Raw genomic sequence first — 19,817 nt, forward strand, 5'->3', positions numbered from 1 at the left:
AAAAAAATTAAAAAAGTGTTCACATGAAAATATCATTGACAAAAAAAATGAAAACACATTTCAAGTTTGCAAGGTTCAACTGAAAATAAGCTAGAGACATTGAAACTAATTGAAATAATGTGGGTTTTCTAAGAAAATGAAAATTATTGTGAATTTTTTTTTCTGGCAACTGTTTCTATAAATCCTTCTTAGCAACTGGGATGAGTGGAATTAAAGTGTTCAAGAGTGTGGCCTTACAGTCTGCATCGATTCCTCGTGGACTCTTTAGGAATTTCTTTGTAGACTCTATGTCGAACAAGCTTTCGTCTATCAGCTTCAGTTGCTTTTTGGTAAATAATATACAATCCGTTGCAATCCGTTGGAACCAAACCACTACATTGCAATTCGTATTCGTATTTCTATATGGGACTCTCATGCTTTTATGGGCAGAAAGATTGTATTAATGGAGTTAACTCAACTATTCTATAACAAGAGAAAGTGAGAATGTTGGATAGTGCAAAACCACACCAACATTGAAGCAATTTTCGATTAGTTTTGAAACCTGGAATCCCAACAATTTTAGAATATTTACCACTAGTAGCATCGTCTTAAGTATTTGTGGTTATAGTGGTGTCAACTCTACTCAAAGCAAATTGAATGTGAACTACTTCTTCTCTTCTTTGCAATGAAACCTGGCCATAAATTGTTTTCGTGCACCTAACGTAAAGTTCCGTCCTAGCTGAACAGTTTATTTTTTCAAATTTTAAGTTCTATTCAACATAACAATTAAAGAGAGAAAATAAGATTACCTGAAAAAACTGTCATACTTCTTTTTTCTTCTTTCTCCAAATCTTGATGAAATCTATAAAAATATTTCGGTGATAAGATGTTCGAAGAACATACACTAAAGATTTTTTTTACGAGGGGGGTACGTAGCGCGTAAAAAAAGTCCGCATAAAAACTGCATGAATTCCGAAATCCGCGTAGAAAAAAACCGTAAATTCCCGAATTCCGCGTAGAAAAACTTAATTTGTTCAAGGTTTTTAATCATCCCTACTAAATACTTTCGAAAAAGAATCAATTGCAGTGATATTTCCACCTGCGAATCGAGCTGAATATCAAGGAAAAAAGTAATTGGATTAAGTAACCTTATCGGACACTCAGCAATTTGAACACGGAAAACCAATAATTCCACGTAAAAAAATCACATTAAAACACCCAAAAATATGCTGCTGTACCCAAAAATATAACCTCTGCAAATAAGTATTTAATTTGTCCCCGAAAGGACAGTTTGTTCAATTAATTATCGGATATGATGCTGAACGCATCTCTCCGATAGTGGGGATAAGGAACTCTCGGAATATAGTCGAAAGCTGTTTCCTAACTGAAAAATTTAACGGTAACGGTTGACAGATTTTGAACGCCAACACCCTTGCTTGTGTGTTGCCAAAATACGGCAGAGTTCGATTTTATACTGTTTTTGTCGCACCCCAGAGCGATGAGAGTGGCAAAGCTATTCTTAGTTGCGTGTACAGACGAGATATTTACAATAGTTGCACTGGGCTTCTGCTCTGTCAAATTAAGAGCGTTTGTTCGCCAGAGAAACTATTACTTAGCACTCTCCCTACAGCAGTGATGGTGCATGGTGTGATGCAAATTAAATGTAGGCTCACAGTTGTTGAGAGGTGAGTTAAATTATTTTCTGTTTAGGATCAAGATAGGCAAAACAAAGCCTGCTGGTACCTGCTGCTATCCGTTGCTACTTAGTTGTGATCGTCATAGTGGCCATTCACTGATTGGTTTTAGTGGAGACTTGCTCTTATCTAGAAAAACCTGGAAAGAGTGATTTCCCGGTTTAGTAGGTATATAATTCTGTCAACCGTGATAGCGAAAGTAAATATTGAGTATCCAATCAGTAATCGAAATCTGCATTTCAACACATGGCTTGACAGTTTTTAATAGTACATTCTGCATTTGAGCGGATGCGTGAACAGTCTCAGCAAACAAATTGGTTCATATAACTCGCGCTCAACTCTGTTAAGTGAACCCTTATTTGGTAAAAAATGACCATATAAGATGCATGAAATGCGCCTATGGGTACAAATCTGGAGGCCATATTCGTACATTGTAAAAAAAAATTGGTTACGATTTTGTATAACTTCGCATGCTCTCTTGAATGGCCTCATTTGAAACTTTGTATTACATTGACGCATTTTACAATTTTATATGACATGTTAAAAGGCTTTGTATATGACCTAATATTGAGTTTTATAGGATCTAAATTTTATACGATATAAACAAATTGAATGTTGCATCTTATGTTATTTCAAACTTGACATGCACATTTGAGCGACTAAGAATTAACACCCTTATACGACTTCTGGTTTGCTGGGTATTGTTCAATCGATTGCTACAAGAACGAAAGAAATCCGGTACAAACCAAGCGACTTATAAGCATTTAAAGAGGGGCATATTTCTTCCCCTTTCTATTTTTAGTTTTTCATTTTAAAGCCCGATGTAGCTTTACGTCAAAAATAGTCCAAATATAAAAAAAGACACGACAAAGTGATTTTTCTGTACGACAACTCATCTGGAAACGTTAAAATGGTACGATCCACCTCACCCCTTTGTATTCTCCTGACATCGCTCTATCCGAAGAATACCTCTTCTGATCAATGACGCCTGCCCTAGCTGACCACTTCCGTTCATTCGAAAAAAAACAAAAATTCGGGTGCATCCGCAGATAGTGTCATAAACGAGCAGTTCCTTCAACACGAACTCCATATGCTGCCAAAAATATGGTCGAATGCTATCAAAAAACTGTCATCACTCGGTATATTTATTCCCCTGACTGAGGCAGATTCGACGGGTTGCGTATATTGGGTAGAAATGGAGTCAAATGTTTGAGTTGAAGAAGTTCCTGTCGAATTGTTGTTGAGGTTTGCAGAAAATTATAATCAGTCGAGATCGGAGATTTTCGTTGTTTACTGTAAACTTTTCATAAAATTTTTGAGCAGTTTAGTTAGAACTGTGAAATGCGTTTGCACAAGGCTCCTGGTTTCGACGCCCTTTTGAATAGAACCGGACAAGCGTATACTGAATAAAAAATGCGGATATAAAGAGGAGAGAGAAAGAGCTTACCTATACAAACAGCATGTTTTAAAATTTTAGTTGTTATCCGTTATTATTTAAATTTTATTTTAGTTTTCACTATTTGTCTTTAACCCTTAAACGGGTCGAGGCTAAAAAAAGGTTATTAAATTTTATTGTTTTTTCTGATCACTGTACAAAAATAGTTTCAGAATCACTTTTCCAAAAATTCTCTTTTCATTATAATTTGAATGGGTTGAACGGGTGACGTAGGACTAAGTAACAAAACTTCAATTATGAAGAGCTTTCCGGTTCAAGACTACAGAGTTCGTTTTAACAAGCATCAGCTTATTTTCTTTCAAGACGTCAGTTTTTGTCACATTCTAACAGCAGATCATTAGATTGGCTGGAAAACGAGATTATCTCGGACCCTTAAAAACGGCTTTACCTTCGAGACATCAGTTTGATCTAGGCTCATGGAAACAAAAATTAGTTGACCTGTTGCAACAGGGAAATTTTGTCAAATTTCCAATCGACTTCTATACAGAGGATATCATAGTAGACGGTTTATGTATATTCAAGACGTTTCTACACGAAAAACTTGCATGTAATTGGTGCATTGTACGTGGAACTTTGACTTTTAAACTTTTCATTTCAACGATGTATTGATTATTGTAATCCTTCATAACGTTTGAATCTTACCTAATGCTTGGCTGGATTAATTTGCACTTTCACAAAATACAGAATGTTGGGGGGCTCACTTAGAATTCTTGAAGGGCTGATAGAGCCCCTCATTTGCTGAAAAAAAATCCTTATACGTATATGGCCAAAATTTAACTACTGCAGAGTTACTCACTGTTTTCAGTTTTCGTTTATGTTTGCCTTAAACGAGGTCTAGCACAGGAAGTACGATAGCTAGCTCAATTCTGTTGGTTTCGTTGATAAGCTCGTAATTTCGTAATCAAAAGTAATTAAAAACGTCAAATTAAAGAGAATAAAATAAAAAAATTAAAGAGAATTAAAGAGAATTAATGAAAAGCACTTAGAGAGGAAATAATGTGAAATCGAATGTTTTTCGAGAACTAAACTGCAATTTTTCTGTGTCAAAATTCAGATTTCGTGTTTCTACAGAAATCAGGCAAATTTTTAACAGCAACAGCAGCCTTGGATGGGGATATTTTCAAAGTTCAAAGAAATTTCAATAAACTTGATATGAAGCATAAATTTGAAATATCACATTTACAATATCGAGCACAAACAACCTGAAAGAAAGATGAAAGACAATCTCCTGTGTAAATTTCCAATAAGAAATCGTACAATGTAATTCCGGGTATAAAGTAAATATATCAGGAAAATTTATTTTTGAAAATAAATCATTCTGTTCAGCATAGTCAAAGTTCAAGAAATAACACACTTTGAAGTAAGCTTACCGGTGCGTATCGAAAATACATTTTGCCAGGTTTAAATCACTGGAAAGGGCACCCGTGAGAAATTCGACTGAACGTTTCGATTGAAGTTAAAATACGATCGGTGTATCAGTCTGAGTTTTCCCTTTCCAAGTAAGATATTTTTACAGCAGCGAGTTTGTTTAAATACCTTTCTCTACACGATTCATTAGGCACGCATCTGTTTGGGGGAATATCTGTAACAGCAAATTAGATTTCTATTCAGACAGTACAATTGGTCGAGTAAATAAAAATTCATTTAACGGAATTTCATTATATTGTGCAAGAGCAACGTGTGTGAAGGTGAAGTACGATTTTAAAATCATTGCCCTAATTTATTCCATCCACAAACACACTAAAGTCGCTTTTTACGCGAGGGATACGTGCCGCGCAAAAAGATCCCTCGTAAAAAAAATGTAAACTCCTGAATCCGCGTAAAATTAATCGCGTAAACTCCGAAATCCGCATAAAAAACCTCGCAAAAAGCTACCTTAGTGTATACTTCACATGATTGATGATTAACGAAATGAAACAAAAGCAAACCCATCTAACCACATTCTTTGATTTCGTTTCAGGTTTACACGTGCCAAGCTAGTAACGGACATGTGGTGCCTCCGCTGTCCACTGCTGTTAAGTTAGATATGAAATGTAAGTAACTCTCGCTTCAACTGCAAAATATTGTGCTATAATTATTCACTAGAGCATTCGCTATGTCACTCTATTGATTCAAACCGACAAAAGATATCATCGACCTACTTTTCGCTAAAATTTTACGATCCAACCGACACCGTCGCGCGGTATGCAGGCGTTATTTGGATTGCTGCTGACGCCTAATAAAATTCACCCAACAAACGCACGGTCCGCCATTATTATGCTCGTGTGGCTGTGCTGCTGATAATAATCTGCATCATCATGTTCATCGCGCGGCGGCAGAAACATAACTCCACCAGCCATCGTAAAACCCCACCATCGAGCCGTAAACCATGCTGCCGATGATCATCCTCGCGCTCATCCCTCGAACACTCGAATTTCAACATAGATTGCATCTCCACTCAAAATGATGACTGTAGAATGTTGGCAACCCTGCTTGGTAAGCGCGATGAGGGCACTTCACTTTATACGCCCAGCCCAGCCAGCAGCCACATACACTTAATATGCTCTCGTACACCATTATTTTCAATTAAGTGGGACCCCGAGTAAGCATCATGTACAACTCATCGTCACAATAGTAGTTAGCGTTCGTCCAACCAGCCCTCCCTCCCCCGATTTTCCTGTCCACCGTCGGGTAGCAACAAAAACAACAAACAAAATAACCAAACAACCATCATCGAGTCTCGCGTTACACCTTCCGTGCGATCCAGCTTGGAGCGACGAAAGCAAGTGCTCGTACTGCACCATTTGAGGGTTGTTTATTTTCATTTCTTACGCTAATTGCGAACATAGAATGGTGGTGAACTCTCTCTCCCACTACCATCTCCCTAAAACCCCGTGTGACAACGCAGTGACGCAATATTCGAGGGTTACACCTGGATTGACAGAAGTGGAGCAAAGTGGTAACAGTTCTGTTCTGAGTGACACTCATGGAATTAGAATGGAATATACGTTGGGATTTTTTTTTTTTTTTTTTTTATGTGCTGACTAACTGCACTTCAGCTTGATATGCAATGTTCTCCTGCCTCCCCAGGGGAATTACTCTGCGCGAGAATAAGAGCAACTTTCTTGATTGCTCTCAAGGATTTAATTGTTGCTGTTAGGTTTTCATTCTACCCCACTGTCAATATAAATATTCCCACTGATTGCGAGCTCTTCCTCTAACAGTAAACTTGTTTTGCACTGCATCACACTCTGATTGCCAGTCAAATCAGTTTCACGGCGAATCAGTTTCTAATTAAATTCTGTTATACAACAAAGTAAGTTCATAAAATACGGCCCCGAAAACCAGACGATCGAACGTCCTTTGTTTGACAGGGTTTCAACCCGTTCCACGACACCTTCCGATAAATCCATCGGATCGAAACCATTAAACACCTTCTCTGCAAGTGAGCAACGTTGAATCCAACAATCTGCGGAAAAGTCATAAAATCGAGCTGATCCTGAATACAGTGCACTACCTCCCTCCTGCATGGCAATGTGATGCCGGCTCCACTCGCTGCTGAGACAAAGCGATCCCAGCCAGATCCTTTGGGATGGAGACGACACCGTATAGCAGCTGAGCCGGGATTTCGCTCTCCGCCAGAATGCTAAAGGATGGAAAGCTGTTTGTACGTTTATGAAAATAACGTATGGGGTAGAGAGACAGAATTAAACAGCTGACGGGTGCTTTCAGTGGCACGTATGGCTTAAATTAACACCCAGCGAGACACGATGGCTGACGGAACGCTTTCTCTCTCCCTCCATCCTGCTGGGAGGTGAATCAAAACGCGCGTGGAATGTCAATGTATACCGTACACTGGCTGGCTAACGCAACATATTACCTTAACTACACAGATTGCTACTTATTGGCTGGATTGCTAGTAGTGAAGCTCTAGGATCATGCCGGTAATGGGTTCACAAATCCAGGCTGCCGCTTTCGCGTTATTAATTCTACAAACGCTCGGCGAAAGCAATTAGAGAACGGCAGTGAATATTCGTTGAAACATCATTCCGCATCATTCCGTGACAAATTTGGGAAATTATTTGGAATTTATCGGTGCGTGTAAAAACCCGGACGTCAGATACGATTCAACGGTTCACGGTTAGGTGGGATGGCTTACAGAGCAAATTGCTCACTTTGGTGTCCATATTTCATTAGCATGCGGAATCTTTTCCATGGAAGCAGAGACGTTAGTTGCGCAATTTCGGAAATGAACCTTCATGTAGGATATCTATCCCTAATCTTCCTGAAATCACTTGAAAGCTTTTCAGCACTAAGTTCACTATGAAAACTTATCTGGAAAGAGAAATACAGACATGGTTTTGCTATTTTTCACATAAATTGTATGAAAGTTTCAACGCAGAGTTACGTTACAGAGCATTCTGAGAGAGGGTGTATAATGAATATCTAAACATTGAGGACGTCACGAAAATTGTCCAATTTAAAATGGCTATAACTCAGTCAATTTTGAACAAATTTTCACGCCCATAATTTCACGCCCATAATTTCACGCACTTCTTGCTAAGAAGCACCTTTTCTACCTTTTATCAGTTTTAAGCTGATAGAAAAATCGTTTCTTCATACACAGACATCAAAAATAAATATCGAAACAATCGCAATAATTTGTGAATTTATTTTAACTCATCTGAACCCAATATCCGAGAGCTAGTTTTGCGGAACCAAGCTTAAGAATCTCGCCAAGATCAATACAACTGTTACATCTTATTTCGTATGTTTTTACACAATGCTTAAAATAAAAATGTTCTCAAAGATTTTTTTATTGTTTATTTCGAGAGTACTGCTAACTTACTTCAGTTCTTTTCACAAAATACTGTATGAAAAAAATAGGGGGTACAAGTAAAAAATACAATATTCCCAAAGGGGTATGCGGTCGAAAAAAGGTTGGAACCGCATACCCCCAACCCTCACCTATTGCAAGAAACACAATGACATAAGGCACGCTCTCGTAACTCTACGTTCACCTTTCGGTCGTGTCTCATACACAGCCTTTTCAGTTATTTTTCGAAGTACACTTAACATGTAATTTTTATTGCAAATCCCTAATTCATGAAAAATCGCGATAAACTGGCTTTAAAAAAACTTATGTACAAAGAAAATCAGGTGTTATTAGAAAATACAAAAAGTTGAAAACTTGGAAGATGGCAAAGGAAAGTAGAATATAAATTATCCAAATTCTATTAAATACTGTACACAACAAATCCAAAAGCAATCCAATCAATATTCAAGCCGAATCAATTCAAAATCCACTCCAATTTCAGTCCGAATACAATCCCAATACAAATCCATTCCGAATTCAATCTAGATCTTATCCTAATCACAATCAAAATTTAAACAAAATCTTTTTCGCATCCAATTCGAACCCAATTCATTCAAAATCCTATCTAAAATCAATAAAAACCTGATTCAAATCTAATCCGAATCCACTACAAATCCAGTCCAAATCCAGTTCATGGGATTAGATCTTATCAAAACCCAATCGTCAACAAAACCAAATCCAGTTATAATCCAAGCGGAATGTAATCGGAATCCATTTAAAACCAAATGAAAATCCAATCCTCATCCAATTCTGATCCGGACCCAATACAAATCGAATCAAAATCCAATTTAAATCCAATCCAAATCCAATCCAAATCCAATCCAAATCCAATCCAAATCTAATCCAAACCCAATCCAAATCCAATCCAAATCCAATCCAAATCCAATCCAAATCCAATCCAAATCCAATCCAAATCCAATCCAAATCCAATCCAAATCCAATCCAAATCCAATCCAAATCCAATCCAAATCCAATCCAAATCCAATCCAAATCCAATCCAAATCCAATCCAAATCCAATCCAAATCCAATCCAAATCCAATCCAAATCCAATCCAAATCCAATCCAAATCCAATCCAAATCCAATCCAAATCCAATCCAAATCCAATCCAAATCCAATCCAAATCCAATCCAAATCCAAACCAAATCCAATCCAAATCCAATCCAAATCCAATCCAAATCCAATCCAAATCCTATCCAAATCCAATCCAAATCCAATCCAAATCCAATCCAAATCCAATCCAAACCCAATCCAAATCCAAATCCAATCCAAATCCAATCCAAATCCAATCCAAATCCAATCCAAATCCAATCCAAATCCAATCCAAATCCAATCCAAATCCAATCCAAATCCAATCCAAATCCAATCCAAATCCAATCCAAATCCAATCCAAATCCAATCCAAATCCAATCCAAATCCAATCCAAATCCAATCCAAATCCAATCCAAATCCAATCCAAATCCAATCCAAATCCAATCCAAATCCAATCCAAATCCAATCCAAATCCAATCCAAATTCAATCCAAATCCAATCCAAATCCAATCCAAATCCAATCCAAATCCAATCCAAATCCAATCCAAATCCAATCCAAATTCAATCCAAATCCAATCCAAATCCAATCCAAATCCAATCCAAATCCAATCCGAATCCAATCCAAATCCAATCCAAATCCAATCCAAATCCAATCCAAATCCAATCCAAATCCAATCCAAATCCAATCCAAATCCAATCCAAATCCAATCCAAATCCAATCCAAATCCAATCCAAATCCAATCCAAATCCAATCCAAATCCAATCCAAATCCAATCCAAATCCAATCCAAATCCAATCCAAATCCAAATCCAATCCAAATCCAATCCAAATCCAATCCAAATCCAATTCAAATCCAATCCAAATCCAATCCAAATCCAATCCAAATCCAATCCAAATCCAATCCAAATCCAATCCAAATCCAATCCAAATCCAATCCAAATCCAATCCAAATCCACTCCAAATCCAATCCAAATCCAATCCAAATCCAATCCAAATCCAATCCAAATCGAATCCAAATCGAATCAAATCCAATCCAAATCCAATCCAAATCCAATCCAAATCCAATCCAAATCCAATCCAAATCCAATCCAAATCCAATCCAAATCCAATCCAAATCCAATCCAAATCCAATTCAATCCAAATCCAATCCAATCCAAATCCAATCCAAATCCAATCCAAATCCAATCCAAAACCAATCCAAATCCAATCCAAATCCAATCCAAATCCAATCCAATCCAAATCCAATCCAAATCCAATCCAAATCCAATCCAAAACCAATCCAAATCCAATCCAAATTCAATCCAAATTCAATCCAAATCCAATTCAAATCCAATCCAAATCCAATCCAAATCCAATCCAAATCCAATCCAAATCCAATCCAAATCCAATCCAAATCCAATCCAAATCCAATCCAAATCCAATCCAAATCCAATCCAAATCCAATCCAAATCCGAACCAAATCTGATCCAATCCCAGTGCAAATCCAATTCAAATCCAGTCAAAATCCCATCCGAAACGAATCCGGATGTATTTCGAATCCAATTCAAGTCTAACTCAAAGCGAATTATATACCAATCCATTTCCAAATAAAACAAAATTCAAATCTATTCCAAATAAAATCCAAATCCAATCCGGAAAAAATTCGGAACAAATTCGCATCTATTCCAAATTCAATCCAATTCCAACCGAAATCCAAGCCATATCTATTTCAAATTCGAACCAAATCCAATCAAAACCCAGTCAAAATCGCATTCGAAACAAATCCGGACACATTCCTAATCCAATCCAAATCTAATTTAATTTATCCAACTTTAATCCAAATCCAACTCAAATCAGTCCAGTTTTGGTTCAAATCCAACCCATAAAATAAAACTCTGCACATAGCTAACCACAGAGCCACCGAGACCACTAGAAATATAACGATGGTTATTTCATCCTGTGCAGAGTATGAGAAAGGATCTTTTCACCTTATATTTACGTGTTTCTGGGGTTGAATTTTTTCTTAGTGTTTCTTTTTTCAAAGAAACATTAAAATATAATAGATCTTGTAGTAGAAGGTTTGAGATGGAAAACTAAAAATTATATTTTCATCGATGGTTGAATATCGGAGTGTTTTTTTATTTTCAATTTTAGAGAATGATTGTAGTTCAATACAGGTCGGACTCGATTATCCGGAGTTGTGATAAATATTTCGATCCGGAAAATCGAAGAGATTTTTTATTTATTTTTTTATTTTTTCTCGTCGAGAATAGTCTTTTGTTATAAAACGAACATTGTACTCAGTAAATATGCCAACACAAAAATTTCAAAATTATCTAGCGACTGTATGTCGATGTTTGTCATATAAGAAAAAGTAATTTTCAATGAGATGAATCGTTCTTCCTTTCTTTATACATTGAGTTTACTACGCAGTGTATAGCACAAAATACAGCAAGAAATTTTGCTAACATTACAAATAGAAACAAAATCCAAAATTGAAAGAAGAAAAACGATTTCGAATAATCGAACTTTTTCTCCGAATAATCGAGCCCAGAACAATCGAGCCTCCGAGCAATCGTGCCTCCGGATAATCGAATCCGACCTATATATCAGTTTCTCTAAATACAACCAGATATTATATGATCACGAAAAAGCACAAACTTGGCATCGACCATCACTGATTTGGCTCAAAATTGGTCTTCTATCTTCACTTTGAAAAAAAAATCCAAATATAGTATCGATTGGAAATCCCAATTATGGTGTTCATTGGTCGCTCTGTGAGACCTCGCTCTTTGTTGTATAACAACGCATTCTTTGTTCCAAATATCTTTTTCATTTTCATAGAATTTATAGACATAAGATGTCCGAAAAATATTGATAGATAATTTTTGAATAAAATGAAAGAAGTTATTTAGAAAAATTATCATGTCTAATTGGAAGTGTTGCCAGGTAGATTATTTTTGGAATTCAAAACTAAATTTACATTTTTTTTATCATAATATCTTCGTGTTCCTTGAAAAATTTCACGTGAAAAAACAAAAACATTTGTTTTGTTGATCAGAGATTTTCGAATAAATATGATCAAATATGACATGGAGAAAACCAAAACTAAACTGAAAATGGTATATCTCGAGATTAACTCATTTAACCTCGGGGTGATAGATGTTTCTTATGTGAAATTCTTCAAGGAACACGATAAAATTTATCAAATCCAAAATGGCTACATTAGCCGAAAAATGTAAATATAGTATTAAAATACAAAAATAATCTTCCTAGCAACACTTGCAGCCATAAAATGTATGTTTTTGGTGATTTTTTGGTTACTTTTTTCAGAATACATTTATCATTTATTAGATTTCAGAAAATGGGATTTCTTCAAAGTGAGCCTAGATGAATAATTTCCTCAGCTTCAAGCCAAATCTAAAATGTTCGTGTCCAACTGGTATGGACACTTTGTATAGAGCGACCCATATTCAACTTAAAATTAAAATTCGTATAAATTATTTCTATGTGTATTTGAAATTTTCAGTAAATTGTCCAACATCACGAACACAACGTTCGTGTGGTGCGGTAACCTCAGTCCCTCTCCCGTTTAATTCTTTGACGTTAAATCAATAATTCACTGAAATTTGCAGAAAAACCTTGGCAATACAAATTTACCCTCCGACAGGATTTTCCGGTCCAACAAAGCTTTCGAATGTTTCGTTTCATTTCATTTTGGTAGCATGCCAACGGTTAAATTTTCTAGATAATCCCGCTGAACATTTCAAGAGTTTTAACCTCATCTTATCGCTTCATCGGAATCGTTTTAACTTTGGAAAGAAACTGGACTAGTAGAACAACCGATAAACGGTAATAACGAGAGTAGAAGCAGCAGCAACAACAACAATAACAAGCAACAGGGCTGGGATGATTAAACCGGTAACCGTTAAACTTTACGACGCTTGCGTGTCCGTTTTCCATTTTATTAAAACATCCCCGATAACCCGTGTAGCATTTAATCTTCGTAACATTACCGCATCGGGAGTTTAGTCCCTGCTTACACCTCCCGGGGGGTAAACCCCGTAGGCCACTAACAGCACCTGGTCTTTTGCGCGTTAGCGGCCAACGGTAAATACCCGGTCGCAAAATCCCACTCGTTATTTTCATAATCCTGTTACTGAAAAAAAACAGCTATCGAACCAAAATGTGACACGTGAACCGTACAAGCAAACACCTTCCCAGTCGCTGTCGGGAACAGTCTGCCCCTGTGCTGAGTCGTGTCAAATAATGTTCCACCAAGATCCACCCTAGGACTGTCGGTCCACTTAAATTGACCTGTTTTCCTTTCTCTCCCATTCACAGTGCCACCACTATTCATCAGCATGCAGGGCCTACGGGATACCTTGACAGCTGGGATCAAGACACAGGTCTCCTGTCTCACCGCGGGCAGCCGACCAGCGCCGAGCATCGTATGGAACAAGGGCGCATCCATCATTCGGGGATCGTCGCAAACGGTGAGTTTTGGTTCAATTTCAGCCCACTTTTGTTCGGTTGGTCGCATGTTCGATTACCTGTGTCCTCCCTTTTTCGCTCCATGTCATGCGGCGCAGATCACATGTCTGTTTGCAGACGTAATTAATTGGAGCCCATGTGGACTGTACCACATCAGTGGGAAACCATGCGCCTCCATTCAGTGGCATGCAACGAAGAGGAAGACGAAACTTATAACAAGCCGAATGAAAGACACATTATGAAACTTATTTCTCTTTGGCCAGCCGAAGATAGGAAGCAGTAAATCGAACTCCTTAATCTCGTTTGTGCAAATAGATAATCTACCGGTAAAGAAACTTACAAGCAAATGTCGGCCTGTAATTAATTACGCAAATATATCTGCTCGGCATCGGATCTGACAGCAGCACTTACTTCCACCCACGAGGCACTCATCTACATACACATTGATTATAATTGGCTCGATTCAACCCGGCTAAAATCCTGATGTTCTCTTTTTGTCCTTCCAGACATCCAACGATGGTAACGTGACCGTGTCGGAGCTGGTCTTCGTGCCCGGACCGGAAGATAATGAAAAATCAATTACATGCTCAATTAGCTATACCGAATTCGGGGGCCCGGCGATCCATCTCAAAGATTCCCAGGTGCTGGACGTCAAACGTGAGTATATCCGCCGCAGGCCAGCCGCTCGCGTGTGTGACTTGATTATTTTTACTTTTATTTCATTTTTTTTACTCCTCAACTCCTCATCTTGTGCGGATCGCTACAGACGTTCCGGTGATATCGCTGTCACTCGGAGCACCACTCAACTCCCAGAACCTGATGGAGGGATCGGACGTGTATCTGGAGTGCGACATCAAAGCGAACCCACCGGCAAAAAAGATCGAATGGTTTCATAATGTAAGTAGGAACGGAGATAAAGTGTCACTGCTGGGTCCTCGCTTGGTTGGGTATTGAAGGGAGGCATGAAGAAAAAAATCTGCCGTGTGGTACGATAGAAGGTGCTTCTAATAATATATGTAATATATTCATGGTGGATGATTAGGTTCCATCAGACAAATCACACGGTTTGCCATTCATTGAGTTACTTTTGAATAGTTTAAGCTATGAATTTCGATTGCGACACTTATGTCGATTGTTCATTGCTGCTCAGGTACTTTTTGACTTTCAAACTTCATGCTTCTATGGTTTTCCCAAATGAAGATTTTTTTCGGAAATGTACTCAGTGTATCTTATTCAGAATTAAAAATTGTCATCAAAATTGTTTTAGCTAACTCATTTACCATTTAAGTTTTATTGTTTAAGTCTTGCCTAGAATATGCTTTTGACGAACGAAAAAAAACTACCCGTATCTAAAATGCAAATCAAGAATCCATCTGTTTCATCTGCAAAAGAATTCATTCCATTTAAAAAAAAAATTACGAAAACAAAACGGCTCAAACAAAGTTAAGCGCTTCGTAGATAAAGATTGCTGCTAAACTTTTCAATGCGCAGCCAGAATTAAACAACTTTCCACGGTCTTTCGCTCCGCAGCCAGCGGAAATATGATTTTCCGCACAAACAAACACTATCAATGTCAGTTTCAATTAGCTCCTTGTCAGTCGGATGGGCGAGCAGACAAAAAAAATATCAACTTCATCCAGATTCTGTCTTTTCAACCATTTCGTTCCCTCGATGATTTTCACCCGAACCATGCTTGCTTGCTGTACAGTGTAACTTTCCAAATTTCCCCACGGAATGAAAATATTTGATAATGAAACAATCTGAGCCATGTTTATCATTCCCCCACTCCTCCCGTTTCGTGAAACTGTTGTTTCTCTTAACAAGCTAGGGTAACGCCATTGTGTATCGTCCAGGAACGTGGAAACTTTTTAAGCGAATCATATTTCCAACCGTACCCGACTTACCCTACATTACCCAGGACTACTGCTTCACTAGTAGCAAACGTAATAATTTAAATTTAATTTCAGAGCAAACTGCTACAGCCCGCACGCGGCATAATCATCTCCAATCAGACCCTGGTGCTGCAGACCATCACAAAGGCGACCCACGGCGAATACATGTGTCGGGCGGCCAACACGCTCGGCACCGTCAACAGCAATCAACTCTATTTGGATATCAAATGTAATTATTGCCACCCTTTCTTTCTCTCTCTCTCTCCAAAAACCCATCCTGTGGTACTCTACTCCGTTCCCGCACCGACAACGATTCAATAACAAGCCCTCGTGATCGTGATTCTCAGACTTCCCCACCTTTCCTCGGCTATGGGTAATCATAATAATGAAACATTCATGCACATATAGACACAAGTGTTCTGTGGTATCAGTAAATATTTGTTATTTCTGCACCACAAACATATACACCCATATACACACAGACACACAGCTCCGCGATCGCCAGGACTCAAGCTGCAATGGTCCACTCTCTCCTATTCAGCATGAATCGACCCGTTCGTACTGTGCGTTGGTACGTGCAAATCGAATTGAAAGGTCAGCGAGTAGCTACTGAGTGGCAAAAGCAATTATCAGTAGCACGCCGTTGCATCTGCAGTAGGTAATTATGCTTATCTAGCTTCGCGATAAGCCTGAATGGGAAGATACAAGATACGCATACAATGTGTCGCGTTCGGGATGAATTTGGAAACCGATTGCAGTGAGCTCCGGTAAAATTTGTATGATATTAGCGGGCGCACAGATGACTCCCTGCAGATTGTTGTATGATGTTAATGGTTATTACATCATCCCCCTTTGGATTTTTTTTTTTTTTTGAAGAATAGCCACCCGAGACAAATTTTCTATTGCCTCAATATTTTTGATCTCATAATAATTGCTTGATGAAGAAATGTTACCATATTGGAACCTACTTTCAGTGACAATAAGCCTTCGAATCATAAGCGTACGCAGACCAGGGAAGGGATTTCCCAGAGGAAAACAGAAAAAAACAGATTTTCACAATTGTGTGTTTCAAAAAAAATGGTCGTAAAAATCCCGTTTTATGAAAAATCGTCATGAAAATACCATGTAAAAATCGAGTATTTTTACACGAAAAAAAAACGTGGAAAACGCGTTATTTGAAAATTCATCGACTAAAACCGCGTTCTTTTGAAAATCGTCATAAAAAACATGTTATTTCAAAAATCGTCGCACAAAACCATAAAATATGTAAAAAAATACCTTTCTCTACTTAATTGGAGCAGCACTAACTTTAACAAACGTTTTGAAATTGATTTGAATAACCTTTAAAAATACTCATTTTAATTTGAAAAAAATAGACACTAGAGTACAGCTTTTCAGGTTTATCGATAAGAAACATGGCAAAAAGTATAACAGTGCTGGTGATGTTCTTCAAGCAGAGTTTTAGCACGTTTTATCTTTATTTTCCGTTGAAAACAGGTAAAAAGAACAAACTTGATGCTTTGTGACTCCAAAGAAAGAAACTCTTTCGAGTTCCTGTTTTGGCCATAACATTTCAATATTTGCCATTCAGGGGTATTGGCCGCATTCCTTTTCTAATTTGACAATACCTTCTATTTTATTTTAAAATCCTTGGAGATGAACCAGTGAAAAGCCGTAAAGTCCCAGTATTGTATTTTAGAAATATAGAATGTACTGAAAGTTTAATAATAAAAAAGTTAAAAATAAAGTGAATTTTTGGCACTTGACAAATTAAAAGACCACGTGGTTAAAGTCACAAGGAAGGGGGGGGGGGGGTTTGCTAAAAAAAAAATTTAAATGTTCTATCGGCGGGTCCAGAACAATTTTTTTCTCAGACATTTTTTAATTGAAAAGCTGGTGGAATGGAAACTATGTATACTTATCAAGGGATTTAGGTGCTGGGGGCCCGATCAAATAGTGTTGAAACCTTCAAGTTTTGTTGTTTCATATAATGAAACAATATTTGGCATAATCTTAGATTTTTTGAAAAGGGTAAAGTGGGGTAAAAAAGACTCGAAAATTTTGAGTTCAAAAACTGCTGAAAAGACAAAAAAAGCTATAACTTTTTGTACGCCTAATCGATGTCTCTGAAAATTGATATGGTAATTCTATCCTATAAAAACATACAATGTCGGTTATTGAAAGTTGCTGTCGAGGTTACATAATTAGATATTTACATTTTTCTTCAAAACATGGCGATTTTTGGAGGTTTTTTTTTGTCATCAGAACTAGGTCCTACAATTAAACAATACATTTTATAAATCAACTCAAGAGATTCCATTAGACGTATTCAAAAAGTGCACCGTTTAAAAAAATCGATTTTTTCATAACAAGGTTTAGGCCATCATTTGAACCTGTTACACAAGGAGCGCAACTCCATTTTGTACCTACATTCAAAATGCTGACTATAGCAGGCAATAGCTCTATAACATCCCAGTCTAAATTTGGTTTAAAAAATTGACCTCCAAAAAAAATCTCGGGTTCGGGTCGGGTTCGGATTTGCCAAAAATAAAATTTTCGAGTTCGGGTTTCGACCGAAAAACAAAATTCGGGTCGGGTACGGGTTTGAAAAAAGCCAAACCCGACTACCTCTAGTAGCCAATACTTCAAATATTCTTAATGGTACAATAAGCATACCGAATAACAGAAAAATCGATACATGCTACTCAAAGTTACAATAACACTATGATTTTGGCAGCACCTGTACATTAGAGTTTAAAATGCCATTTCACCAGGTCCGGATTTAAGTAGGAAAGGGGGGGAAATGCCCCGGGCCCTTCGACACGAGCCCCCCCCCCCCTGGTTCTAGACCAGACGTGAATACAGAAGGAGACCTTTTTTTGTTTTGCGTTAAATCATTTCAAGTATTTTTTTTTTTTGAGAAAAGATGCCCCACGAAAATTTTTGTCCCGGGCCTCCAACACCTGAATCCCGCTCTGCATTTCACCCCACTAACTCCTTTCCCATAAAACTTATATGTACAAATTATTTCATGGATGAACAAACCCTGGAAATTTAAGATCGATTGGGGGACATCGATACAAAACGGAGTTGCGCTCCTGACACAATGGGTTGAAATAATGATTTGAAACATGTATGAACAAGGATGGAAAAACTCGTATCGCATAACAATCATTCAGGTATCATTTCTGAACGTGCTATTTATAAGCTTTCAATCCTAGCAAACCATCGCTATTAAAAGTTACACATTCTCAAGCTTGCAAGAGACAACTTAAAGCAATGAAATATATGGTAGCTTTCTTTGATGATTTTGCTTCAGTATTGCCTGCTTTAGGCGGAGCGAGCAACATATAGCGAGTGTTTCACGAAAGAATCGTAAACGATTGCACTCAAGCGATCGCAATGATTCTTTCAAATGTTGGCTGCTTGTAGGCTGAATTCGGCTACTCCACGTCGTGCTTTCACCGTGATATACCACGATAATTCTTGGTGATATCAAGTATCACATGCTAATGCACCATGCTGCAATTTCCGTTAGCATTGATGATATCTGCTTGCTCCGGTAAGCAAACAATTGAACGCAATCTAACGTTCATTTGGATTCATAGTTTTGTATCACTGGCGATAACTTCTCAAAGATTCTCGCGATAATATTGAATGCAAGTGAACTTGGATACAATAAATACTATCGTGTTTGGATCATTCAGTCTCCTTCTATGGTAGTCGGAACTCTTAGAAGCGAAAAACAATCAACAGCGTTTCTATGGAAAACTTGTACGCGAGTGGAAATAGTTGAACGATAACTGATAAATCAAAGAACACATTTGCATGAAATATTGCTAGTGAGTGAACTTTTCCATGCTTGTGTATGAATAATGAAATTTTCTCGGTCGTTACTAAAACGGCGCATTTTTTAATAGCATCAAATGAAAGCTCTTGAGTTGCTCTATAAAACGTATAGCTTAGATACAGGGTGACAAGCAAAAAACAGCTGTAAGAATCACCATTTTTTTGAAGAAAAATGCAAATATCCTATAATGAAACCACGACAACCGGCATTTTATATTTTTTTATAGGATAGAATGCAGATTTTTGAAGAAATCAATCAAATCAATCATCAATCAAAATCAATGTAATCAAAGTCACAACTTTTTATCTGTTTTCGGCTGATTTTCGACTCTGAATTTTCAAGGGTCTTTTTTACCCCACTTAACCCTTTTCAAAAAATCTGATAATATGTAAAGCTTTGTTTTGTTATATAAATAAAAACAATCCTGAATATTTCAGTACGAACAGAGAACCCTGATAACTTTTTATTTTTCTGAAATATATTATTTATTTCCATTTCACTAGTTTTTCAATTACAAATATATGTTCGAAAACAAATTGTTCTAGACCCCCCGATAGAACATTTCAATTTTGGTAGGATATTAAAGG

At 37.4% G+C, this 19,817-nt stretch overlaps 1 protein-coding gene across 2 annotated transcripts in view; it reads left to right on the plus strand.

The window, feature by feature from the left end:
• Window positions 1-19,817, plus strand: part of LOC129732533 (nephrin) — a 307,910-nt gene that overhangs the window by 262,050 nt on the left and 26,043 nt on the right. For both annotated transcript variants that reach the window (XM_055693486.1, XM_055693487.1), the window contains 5 exons: window positions 5,090-5,162; window positions 13,339-13,490; window positions 13,995-14,145; window positions 14,255-14,385; window positions 15,456-15,609. In XM_055693486.1, the coding sequence (XP_055549461.1) occupies window positions 5,090-5,162; window positions 13,339-13,490; window positions 13,995-14,145; window positions 14,255-14,385; window positions 15,456-15,609 (661 nt within the window). The remainder of the gene's footprint in view (window positions 1-5,089; window positions 5,163-13,338; window positions 13,491-13,994; window positions 14,146-14,254; window positions 14,386-15,455; window positions 15,610-19,817) is intronic.

The sequence above is a fragment of the Wyeomyia smithii genome, chromosome 3, assembly GCF_029784165.1.
Source record: "Wyeomyia smithii strain HCP4-BCI-WySm-NY-G18 chromosome 3, ASM2978416v1, whole genome shotgun sequence".
NCBI classification, from domain to species: Eukaryota; Metazoa; Arthropoda; class Insecta; order Diptera; family Culicidae; genus Wyeomyia; species Wyeomyia smithii.